The sequence below is a fragment of the Adiantum capillus-veneris genome, chromosome 12, assembly GCF_014529385.1.
Source record: "Adiantum capillus-veneris isolate H3 chromosome 12, ASM1452938v2, whole genome shotgun sequence".
NCBI classification, from domain to species: Eukaryota; Viridiplantae; Streptophyta; class Polypodiopsida; order Polypodiales; family Pteridaceae; genus Adiantum; species Adiantum capillus-veneris.
Window position 1 is genome coordinate 75,072,220 of NC_140942.1, and position 19,631 is coordinate 75,091,850.

The 19,631-nt window shown below is 44.8% G+C and overlaps 2 protein-coding genes across 4 annotated transcripts in view; both read right to left on the reverse strand.

The window, feature by feature from the left end:
• The window catches only part of LOC147445965 (uncharacterized), a 184,735-nt gene that overhangs the window by 22,693 nt on the left and 142,411 nt on the right, over positions 1–19,631 (reverse strand). The gene's annotated exons all lie outside the window — the stretch shown is intronic.
• On the reverse strand, positions 16,322–17,887 carry LOC147445966 (uncharacterized). Its single transcript, XM_086525294.1, has 3 exons — positions 17,740–17,887; positions 16,986–17,623; positions 16,322–16,873 (listed from the first exon to the last, which is right to left on the reverse strand). Exons 1-2 carry the CDS (start codon positions 17,861–17,863, stop codon positions 17,148–17,150), a joined length of 600 nt encoding a protein of 199 aa, XP_086381420.1. The 5' UTR covers positions 17,864–17,887; the 3' UTR covers positions 16,322–16,873; positions 16,986–17,147.

The window sequence follows — 19,631 nt, forward strand, 5'->3', positions numbered from 1 at the left end:
GCAGGCTGTACGGATTTCAATGTTTTACGCTAGCAGCTTTTGGCATCACTTTTTGGACGAGAAGCTTTTGAGTTTGAAAGCTTTTCATGTAAACTGCTTTTTGGACCAGAAGCTTTTGAGTTTGAAACCTTTTCATGTAAACTGCTTTTTAGGCCAAGGGCCTTTAAATATGAGGCTAGGGCTCATTCTCTGGCATGCTTCTTGGAGAAGGTGCAGAGTCTAGAGTACCGGCTTGTACTTTGATGATGCAATATAAAGAAATACCGAAAGGGGCGCCAAGGTTTGGGGCCAATACTCTCTGGGGTGGAATTCTGCCACTCCGTGTCGCGTGTCGTCTCTCTCTCTCTCTCTCTCTCTCTCTCTCTCTCTCTCTCTCTCTCTCTCTCTCTCTCTCTCTCTCTCTCTCTCTCTCTCTCTCTCTCTCAGTTCAGTTGTTATTGAAGTGAGAAGAGTTTGTTCAGTCTGTTCTTTTCTATTGGCACGTGGTGCCCGCCTTGTGACACTGGTATCAGAGCATCAGGTGTGTGCTTTTCTGAAAGCATACCGGTCCTACAAAAGAGCAGACAGAGCTTTATTCGAGGATTTCTTCGCCCCCCAACACGGACTTATTAGCCAATCCCACCCTTACTTCATCGCGCATCGGGCGCGCTCCCGTCTTCACCGCAGTGTCTTACAGGGCATACGCCAATTAAGATCACTTGCAAGAGAAGGATCCAGATTTGTTTCAAGTCACTGTTTTTCTCAGAAGCAGTGCTATGCAGATGTTGATTTCTACAGCTACCAAGCAGCATACTCCAAGTACTTGGCAAGCTTTCAAGAAAATTTTTAGCCCGAAGTTATATGGTTTCTGACATCTTCCTTCACAGTGCAACTTCTGGCAAATGGGGTATCCTGAAATGCTTGCCATGGAAACCCTAGCAGATTATAACTTGAAGTTTCTCGACATCTCCCAGTAGATGTCTCTTCACGAGTAGATGAACTTGGAGAGCGAGTGCGATTGCTATCATCGGACTACCATCACTGCCAAAGAAACACTGTCTGTCCAAGAGCTGATGGACCATGCTGTGCTTTGCTATGACCTTATGGAAGAAACCTAACCCTAATTTTTGGTGCAGGTTTCAGGATGGAAAGTCAGTCGACTTTTCGAGCTCGATTGATGTCGAGATTGCTTTTTAAGTTTGAGTTCTGTTTGAGCTTGTTTGGTGATCCTGTTTGGAATTTGTTTTAAATGGATGGTATATGTTTTGAACCTGTTTTGGTGCCGATTTGAATTGTTTGACTCTGGTTTGATACTGGTTTCAATGATTGGTGATTTTACTCCTAGGTGGAGAAGTGAGAAATATTGTTTTGGTATTGTTTGAACCTCGAAACGACACTAGCTGATGCCTGGGGAGCGTTTCGTTGTATGTTTGAAAACCTCCGAACGACGCAGGCCGATGCCTGGGGAGCGTTTGGTTGTATGCTTGTAAAATAATTGTTGTTGTGACTCCCGGCCCGGACCAAGATGGTTATGCGGGAGGAGTATTAAGAAGTCTGAGCAGTGGTTACTCTCAGCACCTCCAAACGATGCAGGCTGCGGTCTGGGGGGCGTTAGGTTGTAAAAGGCCTCTATATCTCCCGGCCCGGACCTTTTTAGGTTATGCAGGAGGAGTAATGAGGGAGTCGTTGAATATCTCCCGGCCCGGACCTTGTTAGGTTATGCGGGAGGAGTGTTCATCGGCGGCTTTATGTTTCTATGTCTTGTAACATGCATATGTGAGCATTTGTGTTGCATTGTGATGTGCCAACCACTGAATATTCCTAATTGGATGAGATTGCTTGGGTATGTAATTTTAGTGCATCAAGACACCCGAGGAAGATCAGTGCGGTCTCGGTGAGATGGCTAATTTTACTACGCCGGAATATCAAGAGTTCCGATATGGACGAAAGGAGAAGCTAACTCCTTGATCAAAACAGCCGATAGGAGCAGCTAACTCCTTGATCAAAAGAGCAGAAAGGAGAAGCTAACTCCTTAATAAAAAGAGCAAACTGATTGTCCCTCGGAATGACCCTCGGAAATTTTTGAGCTAACTTGAGTTGTTTTGCAGATATGCTGTAATCGCGGACGATTACTCTCTTTCAAGAAGGGGAGATGTAACAAATTGTTGACGTGTCAAAGCCCTGAAGAAGGGAGCCAACTTGTAGATGTCTGCCGAGGGGCCTAAACCCTAAGAAGAACAAGTAACAGAAGGAGTGTCACGAAGTGATGACGTGGTTGCTCGAGAGCAAAAACCCTAACCCTAATTTCTGCCAAAAACCCTAACTGCTGAAACCCTAATTCTTAAAACCCTAACCCTAAAACCTGCAAACCCTAATTTCTGCCAGGAACCCTAACTGCTGAAACCCTAATTCTGGAAACCCTAACCCTAAAACCTGCAAACCCTAATTCTGCTGTGCCAGAAACCCTAAAACTGCAGAAACCCTAACCCTAACCCTAAGGGCAGATTTCTGCGTTTTGCGCTGGCTGATGATGTGGCAGGCTGTACGGATTTCAATGTTTTATGCTGGCAGCTTTTGGCATCGCTTTTTGGACGAGAAGCTTTTGAGTTTGAAAGCTTTTCATGTAAACTGCTTTTTGGACCAGAAGCTTTTGAGTTTGAAAGCTTTTCATGTAAACTGCTTTTTAGGCCAAGGGCCTTTAAATATGAGGCTAGGGCTCATTCTCTGGCATGCTTCCTGGAGAAGGTGCAGAGTCTGGAGTACTGGCTTGTACTTTGATGATGCAATATAAAGAAATACCGAAAGGGGCGCCAAGGTTTGGGGCCAATACTCTCTGGGGTGGAATTCTGCCACTCCGTGTCGCGTGTCCTCTCTCTCTCTCTCTCTCTCTCTCTCTCTCTCTCTCTCTCTCTCTCTCTCTCTCTCTCTCTCTCAGTTCAGTTGTTATTGAAGTGCGAAGAGTTTGTTCAATCTGTTCTTTTCTATAGGCACGTGGTGCCCGCCTTGTGACACTCGTCTTCACCGCACTGTCTTACAAGGCATAAGCCATAAAAAACCCAAGACATAGCGTTCATGGATTCAACAGAATATTTGCAGTTTCTTCTCGATGAGTTTCACGACATTCTTTTGCGGCATCCTCAACAAAATCTTCCGATGCTGCAAAGTTTTCAACAATTTTTGAATTACATGTTACCCCCTTTGATGCCTCAGGTGGTACCTCCTCCTCTGGCACCCAAAAGTACGAGAGCTTCCAACCGGCAACCTTCCCAGCCGTCTGTTCCGATCGGGGGAGTCTTCAGGAATATGGTGCAGCTATGTGACCCTGATCCAGTGCAACCGCCTTTGCCACCGCCGTTGCCCCCATCAGCACCACCACCAGGATACAATGGTTGGAGCCCATATGGATACCCTTATTATCCCTACCCGGGATACCCACCTAGCCAGCCCAAAGATTTCAAGGATGGCGGCATGACAGTCAAATTTTTCACCTTTTTCGAGGTGAAAGATCGGAAGAAAGCATTGCAGTTCCTACAGCAATTCGACAACATCTATGCTTTGGGGAACTAGACAGAAGAATCCAAGATTTCTCGAGCAACGGGATTTTTTAAAGATAATGCTATGCAATGGTGGAGTTCAATCGCGACACAAATGCATGCTCCAAGGACCTGACAAGCTTTCAAGACAGTTATTGCACGTAGTTACATGACTTCTATGTTTGAAGTCCGCATCTTGGCAGAGTGGGGCAACTTGAAAATACTTGCCACCGAAACCATGGACGACTATAACCAAAGGTTTCTCGACGTGTACCTTCGGGTCTCCTTCTTTAGGATCGTTCCCTTGGAGGCCCAATGCGAGCGATACACCATTGGACTACCATCACCATTGTAGGAATAATGTCTCTCCAAGCAAGTCTCCACCATGCAAGAGCTTATGGACCATGCCGCAGTCAACTACAAACTGATGAAGGGAGAGCTAGAGTTTACCACAGAAGAACCACCGGCCTCTAACCACGACCCTCGGCAACAACGAACAAATTCTCGAGAGTCTCGTGAAAATCAACCGCAAAGGCCTCGTTTCACCTCTCAACAAGGAGACACCTTACTACAAGAAGGCCGATGCTTTGGATGCTTTCAAACACAGCATAACCACTCTAGTTGTCCCCATCGCACTGATAGACCAGCAAAGCCGACGCCCGCACCAACGATCGACAGAACCCCTAGCGCCACCTCCAGATAAGACAGCTAGACCCGCTCTTGGAATAGTCCCTGTGTCACCAGCGTGTGACTACTATCTATCCTTTTTGTTGATTTCTTTCTTATTATCTATTTACTTTCACTTTTTGGAAACACCCCTCGGGAAATCTAACTGCCCTGCATTGCATAGCTAGTGTGGAACTCTCCAGAGGGAGTCCAGGCCTGAGGGCAAGAGAGCACTAAGATTGGACAAGGACTATGGTTAGCCAAAGTGGGGTCATTGACTAGCCAAAGTGGAATCCTTTGCTACAGAGGCTACATTTCAGTTCTGGATAAGGCCACATGGTACAAAGAGGGTCGGATGCCCTAGAAAGATACAATGGCAGCATCTCCTAAAATTTAGGGAACTGCTATTTTGGGATCCGAAAATGTGTTTGCGTCATTAGCTCCGGAATGACAAGAGGAACATTTTATTGCTCTGCTGTCAAGTCAACTGACGCACCAGTTGAGATATTTTTAGCCCAGTTGGCCAAAATCAGAAACTGGGCGAGGTGTCACTCTGTGAGCCTTCTGCCACTTCTGGCCAGAGGAGGGGGCACCTAAAATGAGAGAGGAGGCTGATTTTTAGAATTTGTCACAGGTTAAAGAGCTATGGAGTGCTTGCTTTCCCTCTTATGCACAGTGCAGTGCCAGGAGTGATTTCCTGCACGCTACGCACTGCCCTCTCTCTCCCCTTTGGCAGTATGTTATGCCCCTCTAGTCGGCTCTTCATTTGACCAATGTACAGTTGTGTGGGTTCATGCGCGATTGCCGAGGCAAGAGCCTCTTGCACAAGTACTGGATTAGCTAGCAGCTAATCCCCCGCAGTACAAGTGATTCGGAGAGGTTTTACGCTCGAAATCTCGTCCGATTCAAAGGGCAAGTAGCCCTACAGGTGCGGGAGCTCGAGGACTTGCTACGGATGCGACCGGCACGCGAAACAGAGCCCGAAACAGTAAATTACAGCCTATTGTGTATTTTTGCAGGTTTAGGGTTTTGGCCCTAAACGGACCCTAATACCCCCAGGAGGTTCGGGGACGCAAGGGGACCACTGTACAGGCGATCTGGTGCATTTTCAGGGCTGAAAACAGAGAATTCAGTGTGCTACAGATTCTCGCCAGGTTTTGCAAAGTGCCCGTATGCGTCGGGAAAGTCATTTAATGCGTGGGAATACTGACCGTGAAGGGTTCTAGTACAGTTATGCTGCCGAAATCAAGCCAGAACAGTCAAAATTCAGCCAAGGTTGTGCGGGGCAGCTTGGAAAGAACCATAGCGTTTATTCCCTCTCTTAAACAATAAAGAAATACCGAAAGGGGCGCCTAAGTTAGGGGCCAATCTGGTGTCGGTCTTCTCATACAGGTGCATTCTAGCATCTGTTTCCCATTCCCCTCTCTTGTGTCATTATAGCACAGGTAGAATAGACGACTAATAATGGGTGAAAGCTAAATCAAGGTTTGAAGTAAAGTCTACCGCCCTTTTTGGATTGAATAGGCCGGTTTCATGGTTCCATCGACGGGATTAAATCACTTTTTCCCATAGAAGTGAGCCTCGGTCAGTTTGGGCTTGAAGACATAGGGGATCATAGACTAGACACAGGGAATTGCAATTATGGCTGACACACCAGATGATGTGACTCAAGAGGTTTCCTCTTCACAAGGTCAACAGACACATGAAGTGGGTGAGTCCTCAAGACCACCACAGACAGATGATAGGACCCAGTTGGCTACTGCTGTGGCTATGTTCACGCAAGTAATGCAGAACCCGAGGTTTTTAGCCTTTCTGCAACCTCCTGTTCCGTCTCAGCAAGTTGGGTCACTGGATCATATTCAAAAGCCTGTTAAGGCTCGAGCACAGGTGATTCATACTGCACAGTCAATGGAAACACCTGTACGCTTAACAGAGAACATGCAGTCTCCACAACCTGTGCCTAAGGTGTAAGAACAGGTGGCTGAGATGCCAGTCTTTCAAGCTATACCAATTGAGCCAGCCACTTTTCAGCAGCCTATAGCTGGTTCTAATGGGCAGGGAAGCAACCTACAGGCTATGCAACAAGTCTTCCCACCACCTTCAGTACATCCTGGCTATTTTGAAGGTAGATCGGTATTCCAGAGCATGGTTGGTCATGCACCTGAAAATCAGTTTTACACGCCAGGAACAGTGTTCGGGGGTGCTCAAACGATGATGCGTAACCCCGTGTATGGTGTCACGGGCATGCTACCAGGGTTTCAAAGCACTCATGGCCAATTTGGGATGCCACAGGCAAATTTTGGTATGGCTGGAATTACAAATCAACAGCCAAATATGGCATTTCCAGGTCAACTTAATTGCGGTCAAGGAACACAGATGAACCCTAATAGTGTTCCCATGTTTCAGTCACTTCCATATGACAATTTAACGCCGCTGGAGAGGCCAACTCCGTACAAAGAAGGTGGCGAAGGTGTGTCTTTCACGACCTTTACATGGTTTGATGACAGGAAGAAGGCTCTCTCATTCCTCCAGCAGTTTGACAAGGCCTATGCAGGGGGAAACTTTACAGAGGCTTCAAAGGTCCGCAAGGCAGACACTTTCTTGACAGGGAATGGGACAATGGTGGACAACTTTATTGCTTCAAGGGCAAGCTCCGTCCACATGGATTTACTTTAAGCAGATTTTTGCAACAACATGGTTATCTGATGACTTTGAAGCAGATGTCATGACAGAATGGCACCAGCTTAATGCTGCCACTTGCAAAAATCTGGATGATTACAATCGGAAGTTATGGAAAGCTCTACTTCCAGTAACTTCCTATAGGTTTGTGCCATTGACAGAACAGATTGAAAAATACTATTGTGGCCTACCTAAAGGATTGAGAAAGTACTGTACGAAGACAAAAGTCACTACTTTGACGTAGCTCATCGAGGTAGCAAACACTGGCAATGGTTTGCTCAAGGGAGAAGATTGTGAATTTAACACTGGCGTCAAGGCAGGATCAGGCAAGAAAAATTCAGCCAAGAAGCACGTTCCCAATGAGACTCCTAAAGGGACTCAGGAGTCCGCCAACGCAGGGAAAGATAAAGCTACGGCTGAATCAGAAAAGGGACCAGCAAAGAAATGGAAAAGACGTTTTCCTTGCAAGTCAGAAGAGCAAAAGAAGGTCCTGAGGACAGAGAACAAATGCTTTATATGTGAGCAGCCTGGCCACATTGCTTACAATTGTCCTACAAAGAAAAGGCCAGCTGATTCTGATGACAAGGAAGACAAGAAAGGAAAGAAGCCCATGGCTGGTCTAGTGCCAGATATGGTGGGCGACAAGCCAAATTCAGATGCAAGTGAGCTTTGCAGAGCATGGGGAAAGGTCAGGGATCAAACAGTGCTTATCTTCTTTGCTCCAGGTGCCAAAGCCAACTTCATTTCCCCAGAATTGGCTTCCAAGTTGGGAATCAGACCTGAAGAGATGGGGTATACAGCAAAGGCAGGTTTGGCATGTCCTGGCCATACAGAGGCTGTGACACCCATCATCGGAAAGTTGCGCCTACATATCCAGTCCTATGTAGATGCTGAAGTATTTTACATCATGCCACTGGACGGATGTGATGTGTTGTTAGGTATTCCTTGGTTGTTTCGTGTACAGAGAATCATGGATGCCTACAACAAAAAGATCACTGTACAGAGCAGGGGAAAGACTCACATTCTAGATGTAAAGCTTAAAGGGGAGTCTATTCCCACTGTATCAGCTTCTGCTATTACTTCTGTAATGAAAAAGCATCTTTCTGCGTACTTGGTTTTTGCACGTGAAGTGTCAGATTGTGATGAATCAAATTTATCTGTGTTAGATAAAGAAAGGTCAATGTTTTTACAACAGTATAGTGACTGTTTCTTCGATTCATTATCGTCTCAATTACCGCCAGAGAGACTCGAGGACCATACGATAGATTTGGTGCCAGGCAGTAGCCCACCAAATAAGCCTCCGTACAGGGTTAGTGCGGCTCAGCAGAAAGAGATAATGGCCCAAGTACAGGAGCTGTTAGAAAAGGGGCTGATTCAGCCCAGTTCATCTCCATTCTGTTCTCCAGTGTTGTTGGTGCAGAAAAAGGATGGCTCATGGCGTATGTGCATCGACTACCGTGCACTGAACAAGAATACCATCAAAAATAGGTTCCCTATACCTAGAATTGATGATATTATGGACAAATTAGAAGGAGCATCTATGTTTAGCACGATAGATCTAAAGAGTGGGTACCATCAGATCCGCATTAGATCAGAGGATGTGCACAAGACTGCTTTTAGAACGACGTTTGGCTTTTACGAATTTTTAGTGATGCCCTTTGGTCTCACAAATGCTCCTACTACGTTCGATAGGATGATGGACAGAATTTCCCGTCCACACTAGCAGTTTATTGGTACATTCTTTGATGACATGATAGTCTACTCAAAGAATGAAGAGGAGCATAGGCATCACTTGGCCATTGTGTTCAAAGAGCTACGAAGTCATAGGTTGCTCATCAATGCAAAGGAAAGTGAGTTTTTTCTGGAAGAGATCCACTTTCTGGGACACATTGTCTCAAAGGATGGTGTCAGAATGGATCCTGCAAAAGTTGAAGCGATCAAGTCATGGCCAGATTTAAAGACGGTGCACGATGTCCGAAGTTTCTTGGGACTATGTTCCTATTACAGAAGGTTTATCCGAAATTTCGCTGAGATTGCTTCACCTCTACATGCTCTTCAAAAGAAGGCAGTCACCTTTAGATGGACACAGAAAGAGATTTCAGCTTTTAATCTCTTAAAGGAAAAGATGACTTCAGATCCAGTTATTGTGTTGCCAGATCTTAGAAAGTCATTTGTGGTCCAGTGTGATGCCTGCGGTAGTAGCATTGGTGCAGTGCTAATGCAAGATGGCAGGGTAGTAGCCTATGAGAGCAGAATTTTGCAAGGGCCAGAGATGACCATGCAGGTCTATAAGAAAGAGTTACTGGCTGTGATTCATGCGCTCTTAAGTTGGAAACACTACCTGCTAGGCGCAGATTTCGTTGTCCAAACGGACCATCAGACCTTGCGATACTTCTTGACACAGACAAAGTTATCTGAGAAGCATATGCGATGGGCAAATATCTTGTCCATGTTCCATTTTCAGATTGTGCATGTGGAAGGCAAGAAGAACGTTGTGTTGATGCCTTGTCAAGGAAGCCACAAATTTCAGCTGTGTCAATTCCTTATCATCATGAAGTTGATGATATGAGAGAACAGTATGCAAATGATGAAGATTTTGCAAGGGTCTTCGAGCAGCTAATGGATGGACAACGTCATGAACACTATCTTTTCAAAGATGGTTTCATGATGATGCATGGCAAATTGTGTGTCACAAAGCCATTGCGACGCAAAGTTATGGAAGAGAGTCATGTCCCACCGTATGCAGGGCATCGTGGTATCGATGCTACAGTTAAAGCGCTTGAGACATTCTTCTATTGGCCTACATTGAGAAGAGATGTGGATGCCTTTGTGCGAGAATGCCTAATATGCCAAAAGGTCAAGTTTGACAGGCAAAAGTCACCAGGGTTATTGCAACCACTACCTATTCCAGATAAACCATGGGAAAGTATTGCTATGGATTTTATCTTTGATCTTCCGAGAACGCGGACAGGAAACGATGGTATTTGGACCATTATTTGTAGATTCAGCAAACAGGCTCATTTTATTCCTGTCACGAAGAAGATAAAACCAGATCAAATGGCACGCTTGTTTATGAGCAATATTTTCAAGTATCATGGCATGCCACAGTTGATTGTTAGTGATCGTGATCCACGCATGACAAGTTTGTTCTGGAGAGGCTTGTTTGAGAATATGGGTACAACGCTCAAATTCTCTTCGTCATTTCATCCTCAAACAGATGGGCAGTCAGAAGAGGCAAATTCTACTGTCCTAGATCTGCTTAAGTGCTATGTGTCAGAGTATAAAGGAAAGTGGGAGCAGTATTTGCCATTGGTGGAGTATGCATACAATAATAAAGTGCATTCATCAACTGGCAAGGCACCTTTTGAGATAGTTGAAGATGACAAGAAAGTTCCTCCCATACTGCATACAAAGGACAAGATATTTGAAGCAGATAAGTATGTTCAAGACATGGATGAAATGTACAAGAAGGTCAAAGTGGCCTTAGAAAAGACTCAGGCAAAGAAAAAGAAAGCAGCTGATCGTCACCGTCGTGAAGTGGTATATTCACTTGGTGATTGGGTGCTTCTACGCTTTGAAAAGGCAAGGTTAAAGAAGATGAAGGGCAAGGAAAGACCGTTTCCAAAGCTGAGCATGCGTTACTATGGGCCTTTTCAAGTGTGCGACATAATCAGTGATGTTGCATATAGGCTGAAATTGCCTAACAGTTGGAAGATTCACAATGCGTTTCATGTGAGTCTTCTCAGACCCTATGTGGGTGATGTGCCAGAGGATATGCCAGCTGAAGATCAGCCGGAAGTCGAGGAACTTGACGAGATCTTGGTCCCGGAACAGATTTTGGCACATAAGGAAAGAAAAGTGAAAGGCAAGGTTGCTAGGCGTTACTTGGTAAAGTTCAGAAACTATCCACCAATGGATGCTAAGTGGATGGAAGAAGGTGAACTTGCAGACTCACCAACTGTGTTATCACTTTACCTTGAAGCCTTCGATTTGCAACCTACCTTGACCCCTTGAGTTTCAAAGCTACATGGATTGTCAGTGTGACAATGGCTTCTGAAAGAAATGATGTACATGGTATTTAAAGTGAGCTCAAATGAAATACCTGTTACATAAATGTTAGAGCTGTACAGATTGTCAGTTTGGCAATTGCTCTTATGGAATGTCCAAAAGTTTGGTTAGTGCTATAGAAGTGAGTATTTCTTGTCAGTTTGTCAAGGATACAGTAATTGCTTCTATTAAAGAGTACATGTGTAACTACATTCTTAAACTGTCGGTTTGGGTATGCTTGAGAGTGTTACGGGATCCAACGTGTACTATAAGACAGTGGCAAAATGTGCAGCTACCATTTTGTCAGTGGAAAGTTGGTGACTCAAAGCAATGGCAGAGTGCGCAGCTACCACTATGTCATTGGGAAAGGGTTCACACGTAGGCAATACATGTGTCGACGAGGTGTTGAATACACCAGGATTGACAATGAGCATGTATGTGTCGTACATGTATCGACAGGTGTTGAATACATCAGTGTTGACTGTGAGCATGTACGACATAGATGCAAACGAGGACGTTTGAGATTTCAAGAGAGAGGTATGTCACCAGCGTGTGACTACTATCTATCCTTTTTGTTGATTTCTTTCTTATTATCTATTTACTTTCACTTTTTGGAAACACCCCTCGGGAAATCTAACTGCCCTGCATTGCATAGCTAGTGTGGAACTCTCCAGAGGGAGTCCAGGCCTGAGGGCAAGAGAGCACTAAGATTGGACAAGGACTATGGTTAGCCAAAGTGGGGTCATTGACTAGCCAAAGTGGAATCCTTTGCTACAGAGGCTACATTTCAGTTCTGGATAAGGCCACATGGTACAAAGAGGGTCGGATGCCCTAGAAAGATACAATGGCAGCATCTCCTAAAATTTAGGGAACTGCTATTTTGGGATCCGAAAATGTGTTTGCGTCATTAGCTCCGGAATGACAAGAGGAACATTTTATTGCTCTGCTGTCAAGTCAACTGACGCACCAGTTGAGATATTTTTAGCCCAGTTGGCCAAAATCAGAAACTGGGCGAGGTGTCACTCTGTGAGCCTTATGCCACTTCTGGCCAGAGGAGGGGGCACCTAAAATGAGAGAGGAGGCTGATTTTTAGAATTTGTCACAGGTTAAAGAGCTATGGAGTGCTTGCTTTCCCTCTTATGCACAGTGCAGTGCCAGGAGTGATTTCCTGCACGATACGCACTGCCCTCTCTCTCCCCTTTGGCAGTATGTTATGCCCCTCTAGTCGGCTCTTCATTTGACCAATGTACAGTTGTGTGGGTTCATGCGCGATTGCCGAGGCAAGAGCCTCTTGCACAAGTACTGGATTAGCTAGCGGCTAATCCCCCGCAGGTACAGGTGATTCGGAGAGGTTTCACGCTCGAAATCTCGTCCGATTCAAAGGGCAAGTAGCCCTACAGGTGCGGGAGCTCGAGGACTTGCTACGGATGCGACCGGCACGCGACACAAAGCCCAAAACAGTAAATTACAGCCTGCTGTGTATTTTTGCAGGTTTAGGGTTTTGGCCCTAAACGGACCCTAATACCCCCAGGAGGTTCGGGGACGCAAGGGGACCGCTGTACAAGCGATCTGGCGCATTCTCAGGGCTGAAAACAGAGAATTCAGTGTGCTGCAGATTCTCGCCAGGTTTTGCAAAGTGCCCGTATGCGTCGGGAAAGTCATTTAATGCGTGGGAATACTCACCGTGAAGGATTCTAGTACAGTTATGCTGCCGAAATCAGGCCAGAACAATGAAAATTCAGCCAAGGTTGTGCGGGGCAGCTTGGAAAGAACCACAGCGTTTATTCCCTCTCTTAAACAATAAAGAAATACCGAAAGGGGCGCCTAAGTTAGGGGCCAATCTGGTGTCGGTCTTCTCATACAGGTGCATTCTAGCATCTGTATCCCATTCCCCTCTCTTGTGTCATTATAGCACAGGTAGAATAGACGACTAATAATGGGTGAAAGCTAAATAAAGGTTTGAAGTAAAGTCTACCGCCCTTTTTGGATTGAACAGGCCAGTTTCACCCTGATATCTATGGCATACGCCTTGAGAGTACAAATGAATTGTGCCCAGCATATGGCAAAGTCAATGGCTTGAAAGCCCTTATTTTCTTTGGCCCCGGAGCTACAGAGAACTTTATCCATCCAGAATTCTTGAAGCAGATGCACTTTGATTAGGGTGGAGAAATTGAAGCTGAGCTAGCCACGAGGCAAACTCAGAGAGTGGTACCGCTTATTGGTGCTCTTCCAGTGACTATCCAAGATTATCATGGAAAAGTTGATTTCCACATTATGAAGTTGGGCAATTGCGACGTTCTCTTGGGCATGCCTTGGCACGACAACAATGATGCGACTCTCCAAAACCGTGATGCAAAAGGACAAGCCAGTTGTCCTTAAAGTTCGGTTGTCCGAACAAAACCTTGAATGAACTCTAGTTGTTTTTATAGCTAGATACTTTTGAACATTGTTTGAGAAACTATTGTTTGAAAATTTGTTTGAAGTTTGTTTGAAATGGATGGTATCTATTTTGAACTTGTCTTGGTGCCAATATGAGATGTTTGACTCTGGTTTTAATACTGATATCAATGATTGGTGATTTTACTCCCGGGTGGAGAAGTGCGAAATACTGTTTTGGTATTGTTTGAACCTCGGAACGACGCAAACGGGATGTCTGGGGAGCGTTTGGTTGTATGCTTGAAAAAAAATATTGTTGTTGTTACTCCCGGCCCTGACCTGGATGGTTGTGCGAGAGGAGTATTAAGAAGTATGAGCAGTGGTTACTCTCAGCATCTCCAAACGATGCAGGGTATGGTCTGGGGGACGGTTGGTTGTAATAGGTCTCTATATCTCACGGCCCATATCTTTTTAGGTTATGCGGGAGAAATAATGAGGGAGTCGTTGAATATCTCCGGGTCCGGAACTTGTTAGGTTATGCGGGAGGAGTGTTTATCGGTGACTTTATGTTTCTGTCTTGTAACATTCATGTGTGAGCATTTGTGTTGCATTGTGATATGCGAACCACTGAATATTCCTAATTGGATGAGATTGCCTAGGTATGTAATTTTAGTTCATCAAGACAACCATGCAAGATTAGTGCCGTCTCGGTGTGATGGTTACTTTTACTACGCCGGAATATCAAGAGTTTCGATTTCGACAAAAGGAGAAACCAACTCCTTGATCAAAAGAGCCGAAAGGAGAAGCCAACTCCTTAACAAAAAATAAGTAAATGGATTGTCCCTCGGAATGTCCCACGAAAATTTTTGAGCTAACTTGAGTTGTTTTGCAGATATGTTGTTATTGCGGACAATTACTCTCTTTCAAGAAGGGGGGGGATGTCACAAATTGTTGACGTGTCAAGCCACTGAAGAACGGAGCCGACTTGCAGATCCCGGCCAAGGAGGCCTAAACCCTAGGATAAGCAGAAGAAGAATTGCGTGAGGATATGATGACGTGGCAAAGCTGTACAAAATCCCGGATTTCACACTAGTATGCTGACGTGGCAGCTGTACGGATTTCCACAATTTCCGCTGACAATGCTGACGTGACAGTTGTACGGATTTTCGTGTTTTACGATGATGATGTGGCAACTGTACGTATTTCCGCAAAACGCACTGGCAGCTTTTGGCACTTTCTGACCAGTTGCTTTTGAGTTTAAAGCTTTTCATGTAAACTACTTTTAATGGCCAAGGGCCTTTAAATATGAGGCTAGGGCTCATTCTCTCACATGCTTCTGGACGAAGGTGCAGAGCGTAAAGTACCGGCTTGTCCTGTGGTGATGCAATATAAAGAAATACCGAAAGGGGCGCCAAGGTTTGGGGCCAATACTCTCTGGGGTGGAATTCCGCCACTCACGTGGTGGCCCAAATGAAACACTAATTTGGGAGGCCCAAATACTCCACGCTCTGGCAAAGCCAACCATCACTCACCCGTAGAATGACCTTCGGGAGGGTGTGGGTGTCCCGAACCAGAACACGTACTATGGGAATGCAAGCTACCACCGCACCTACAGAGGCTGCCGTGCGAGGTATCTCCAGAACAGTTCCAATCTCTGAGCCTATCCTGGATAGGAGCGGAAGGTACTCTCTCCTCAGGCCGAGGAAGCAAACTGAAATGGGAAGGTCTGCCTTCTCGATAAGAACGTCGGTAGCTAGGTCGAAACCATGGCGCCACTGTCAAAAATGAGCTCGAACTGCTCGGATGCCCAGGGGGGCTCATTGCAATGACCTTGGACGCCATCTCAGAAGTCTCAAACTCTATCTCGTAATAGCCACGCTCGAGAAGTTCGGGAGCAAGGGGCGGCAGTGAGTAGAGTGTTGGCAATGGGCAGCGGGCAGGTTTTGGGCGAGACAGCAGCGTGCAAGTGTTGGACAAGGGGCAACACGCCGAGGGCTAGGGGGTTTTTACGCGTAGGGCTGTACGCAGGGGGTGGGGCTGGCAAAGGCTACGCGGGGACAAGGAATGCAACGATGGCGAGGGGGGGTGCGAGCAGTAGCAGCGAGCGCGCTCTCTGATAGAACAACCCTCAATTTATTAAACTTTCTAGGACATTTCCAATAAAAAACAAGAGAAAAGGAAACAACTTTTAGAGACATTTAAACATATTTTACAAGACCACCACATATTGTGTAACTACTAAAAGAGACTTCAAAGTTGAGACGACATTGATGATTGAACAGCCATATCAAAGCTCAAATGAGATCTAAAATAACACACCAATACTAAAAGCATCAGAGTACCATAGGTGACTGCCTACAGGCTATAACAAAAGGCTCATCATAGATTTTAAGAAAATGTCATAAATGAAACCAGCCTACTCAAAAAGTGAGTCTATATAGTAGCAGAGAGCACTTAGTCGCTAGCTAGCCCATGTGACATGGGTCTTAGTAGCTAGCTAGCCCATGTGACATGGGTGATGGCCCCATCCTCAAAAATCATCATCTCATACAGATGAAGACTCCACTGAAGAGAGCAAGTCCCCATCCGTAAGGACATTGCCCTCTTTGTCATACTCTGGCTCTGCCATCACCGAAACCTTTGCGTGATCTAGATCATTCTTTCTCTGACCAGCATCATCCTCTATTGCATCTGTGGAAATCCTGAATGAGACGAACACCCTCGTTTGCCCGTTTCTGAGAAGAACGAACGAGAAGCTTTCCTTTAAAAATGCTCTCCCTTCGAGCACTCCCTGGATCATGTACAGGAATAGCCAAAGCCCGTGCGCGTAACCTCGTAATACGTTGATCAACACTCTCCAACTTCCTATGAGACAGCCGAATAATCTCCTCCAGCTCATTTCTGACCTGCAGCTCCATCTTGTCCATAGCACTTGAATTTGCCACCATCCTCACGCATGTTGCCTATCAAAACCCAAGAAACATTATTTAGTATTTACTCAATACTCAAGGGTCGAGTGTATCATGATTCAATCATTCATGTGAAATGGAAAAATTCAGAAATATAAACCATGGACTTGCTTGGGTGTTCCCAAAGCGTGGTAGGCACGCACAAGCCTCATATTAGGTCGTCGGCAATAGACTAACTTCTCTAGTTGAGAAGTGTTGAGACGATTGCGGATTTTTGTCTATATCAAGGAATAAGCGCTCCAGTTACACTTGCATGCACCAGCCGAGCAATGCAATGAGCATTGAGATTTCATACTTGGTTTAACATATGGAAATAGTAAGTACAAATACTAAAAGTCTCAAGATTTTCAATTACCTGTGAAATCACTCATAAAGCCAAATGTGTAAGCTTAGAAAGACCTTGTCTTTCATAATTCTGCCACCGTGTAAGAGACTCCATCAATCTCTAGTTGCTCATCAATGTCGTACATCGTATTGATGTAATCATCCTTCAACTTCAAGAGACTCCTCTCATGGAAAAGCTATGGCGTCTTGTAGAAAGGATGAAGCAATGCAACCATCCCATGAATGGGACGCCTCATAAAGGTCCATCGTCTTTCTACAATGGCCAAGATGTCATCTCCGCTAAAAATTTCAGCAATGAAACAAAGTTGAATTGGGTCAAGCCACAAATTGAAATGACAACAAAAAAACTTGCAATGAAATCAATAATCAATTTCAAAAGACAAGTACTTACTAGTCCTGTGTCAGAGACTTGCACTCTGTAATATGTCTCTTCATCTCCATGTAGAGATGATAGACTAAGCCCAATGTAGAGCCCTCCATGTCTATGACTCGTAGAAGCACATACACTGACTGCAATGACACTCTCAAACTCTAAACCTGTGTCCAAAAGGACTCATCGAGCACCCGTTGGTGTGGGCTGTGTACGCGAGTGGTGCATCAATCTCCACTTCAGGTCCACGATTGTCTGAAGAAGTGGATCCCTCAATTTGAAGAGTCTCTGTAACACTAAATACATATAAGCAAACCTGGTCTTCGAGGGCCACATCATGGAGAGGGTACTGTGGCTCTTGAAGATAGCTAAAGCCTGATGTTTTTTGCGGAAAAAGGTGGTCATCTTAGTAGCATCTATAACAATAGGCAATACCCAAGGCAACTTGCCTATATCCTCCATGAGTAATTCAAGACAATGCAGAGCACATGGAGTCCAAGAAATCCGAGGGTAAGCTGCCTCAATAATTTCACCCAAAAGCTTACAGTTTGAGGCATTGTCAATCACAACCTGTACCACATTCTCTGGCTCAATCTCTTGAATGGCTTTCTTGATGTGCCCGAAGATAAACTCACCTGTGATGCGATCTTGGGCCTTCCCTGCATACACAGCGCGTAAGCATCCTATTTTCTTTTATGCTGGTACTTTAAGATAATTCTCTACAATCAACTTGTCCCTAATATCCTTTGGTATCTTCCACGACTATTGATCGTACCATGCCTGTCAAGTGCTGGACGACACCAGAAATTGTACTCGTGAGCTGAAAATTGCACTACTTGCATTGCTATCGTCAAGTGCCCGAACCTGCTTGGTTGGAGTGCTGATAATGCGGATGACATTGGTGTGCTCCTTCTAGTACGGGTTGCATGGCTTAGGCATGATGACTCTGTTGCAAGACAGACACGAGTGAGAGAGAGAGAGAGAGAGAGAGAATCAAACAGATTCCAAAAATTTACCTGCACACTACGTTCTGCTATTTCTTTGCAATCTCAGGTCTGTTCAATGCTTATCGTCTAAAATTTGCTCACCAAATTCGTGCAAAAACCCTCAACCATGCTAATCGCCCAAATTTTTATTTTTATTTAAATGCCCCGTACTGATCAATCCATACAGAAGAACCATATAGTATGGAACGGATCCGTACGTACGTTTTGAAACAACCTTGAATTTCATACTTAAGATTAAACTAAGACTCAAGACACAAGAACACTTGTTGAATTGATTTAATTGATTAAACAAGATACATTGCCTCCTTTATATAAGAGATGAAAAGACACATACAAAGAGGCAAGCCTATTGACGAAGAGACATGACTCTAGCCTAGAGTTACATACTTTGACCAATAATTGTGACCATTTGGCGTAAGGGTGCAACCATTCAATGAAGAGGTGTAGCCATTGGGCCAAGAGAAGCACCCTTTCCAAGACAGGGGTCTTCATTTTGGTCCATCTTTGTATCTGCAATAGGATCAAGTGCAAGAAGGTAACATACGGATGAAATATATGTCACAATCGTGACAAGTCACGTGTCTTTTAAGTATGAGCCTTGGGGGTCTTCTACAACAAATCACTGCATAATTTCACACTTGCAAAGAGACCTCCCGACATTAAACACTCTGTGACTTTTATCAATATAAAAAGGAACTAATGCATCTGGGTAGAGGACTCCCCTTTTCCGTGTCTCGTCTCCGGCTAATGCATTTGAGTAGAGAACTCCACTCTACCATGTCTCGTCTGAAGTTCTATTTCAAGTTAAAGTGTTATCAGTTTTCAAATGTTATAGAGTGTCGACTGTGGATTCACCGTCTCACCAGTGGCTTGCCACTTACAACAAGGTTCGGACTTACGCTCAATATAAAAAGAAGAAGAAGTACTTACGATCGTAACAAGCCACATGTCTTTTAAGTATGAGCCTTGGGGGTCTTCTCCAGCAGATCAGTGCATTATTTCACACTTGCAAAGAGACCTCCCGCCATTTAATACTCTGTGACTTTTATCAATATAAAAAGAAGAACTATTATGTGAGGTCCCTAACTTAGGAACAATGCATTTGCGTAGAGGACTCCCCTTTACCGTGTCTCGTCTCCGGCTAATGCATTGAGGTAGAGAATTCCACTCTACATGTCTCATCTATTTCAAGTTCAAGTGTTATCAGTTTTCCAATTTTATGGAGTGTTGGTTGTGGATTAGTGGCTTGCCGCTTACAACAATGTTCAGACTTATGCGAAGACTGGAGTTTAGTGCTAGGAGGATTGAGCTAGAGTTTGAGCCTTTAGGGACCATGTAGGTCCAAAACACTAGAATTAACTTTGAGTCCCCCATCCCATGTAGATTAGAAACATCTTAAGGCTCAAAGAGTCTTAACCTCCTCCTCTTTGAGCTAAGTGTGGTGTATCTTCAAACTCTTCCCTACCTACATGAGGTGGAGGACAAAACTTGGGTTAAAGCCTCCCACCCGTTACTAATGTTGAGCATTACTAGCACCATCTATGTTTGATAGTCTCAAACTTGAGTTTGAGACGCCTCTACCTCATTCTGACCCATGGACTTTGATAGAGAATCTAAAGAGAACACGAGCACGAGATTACACCTGAAGAACAAGAATCTG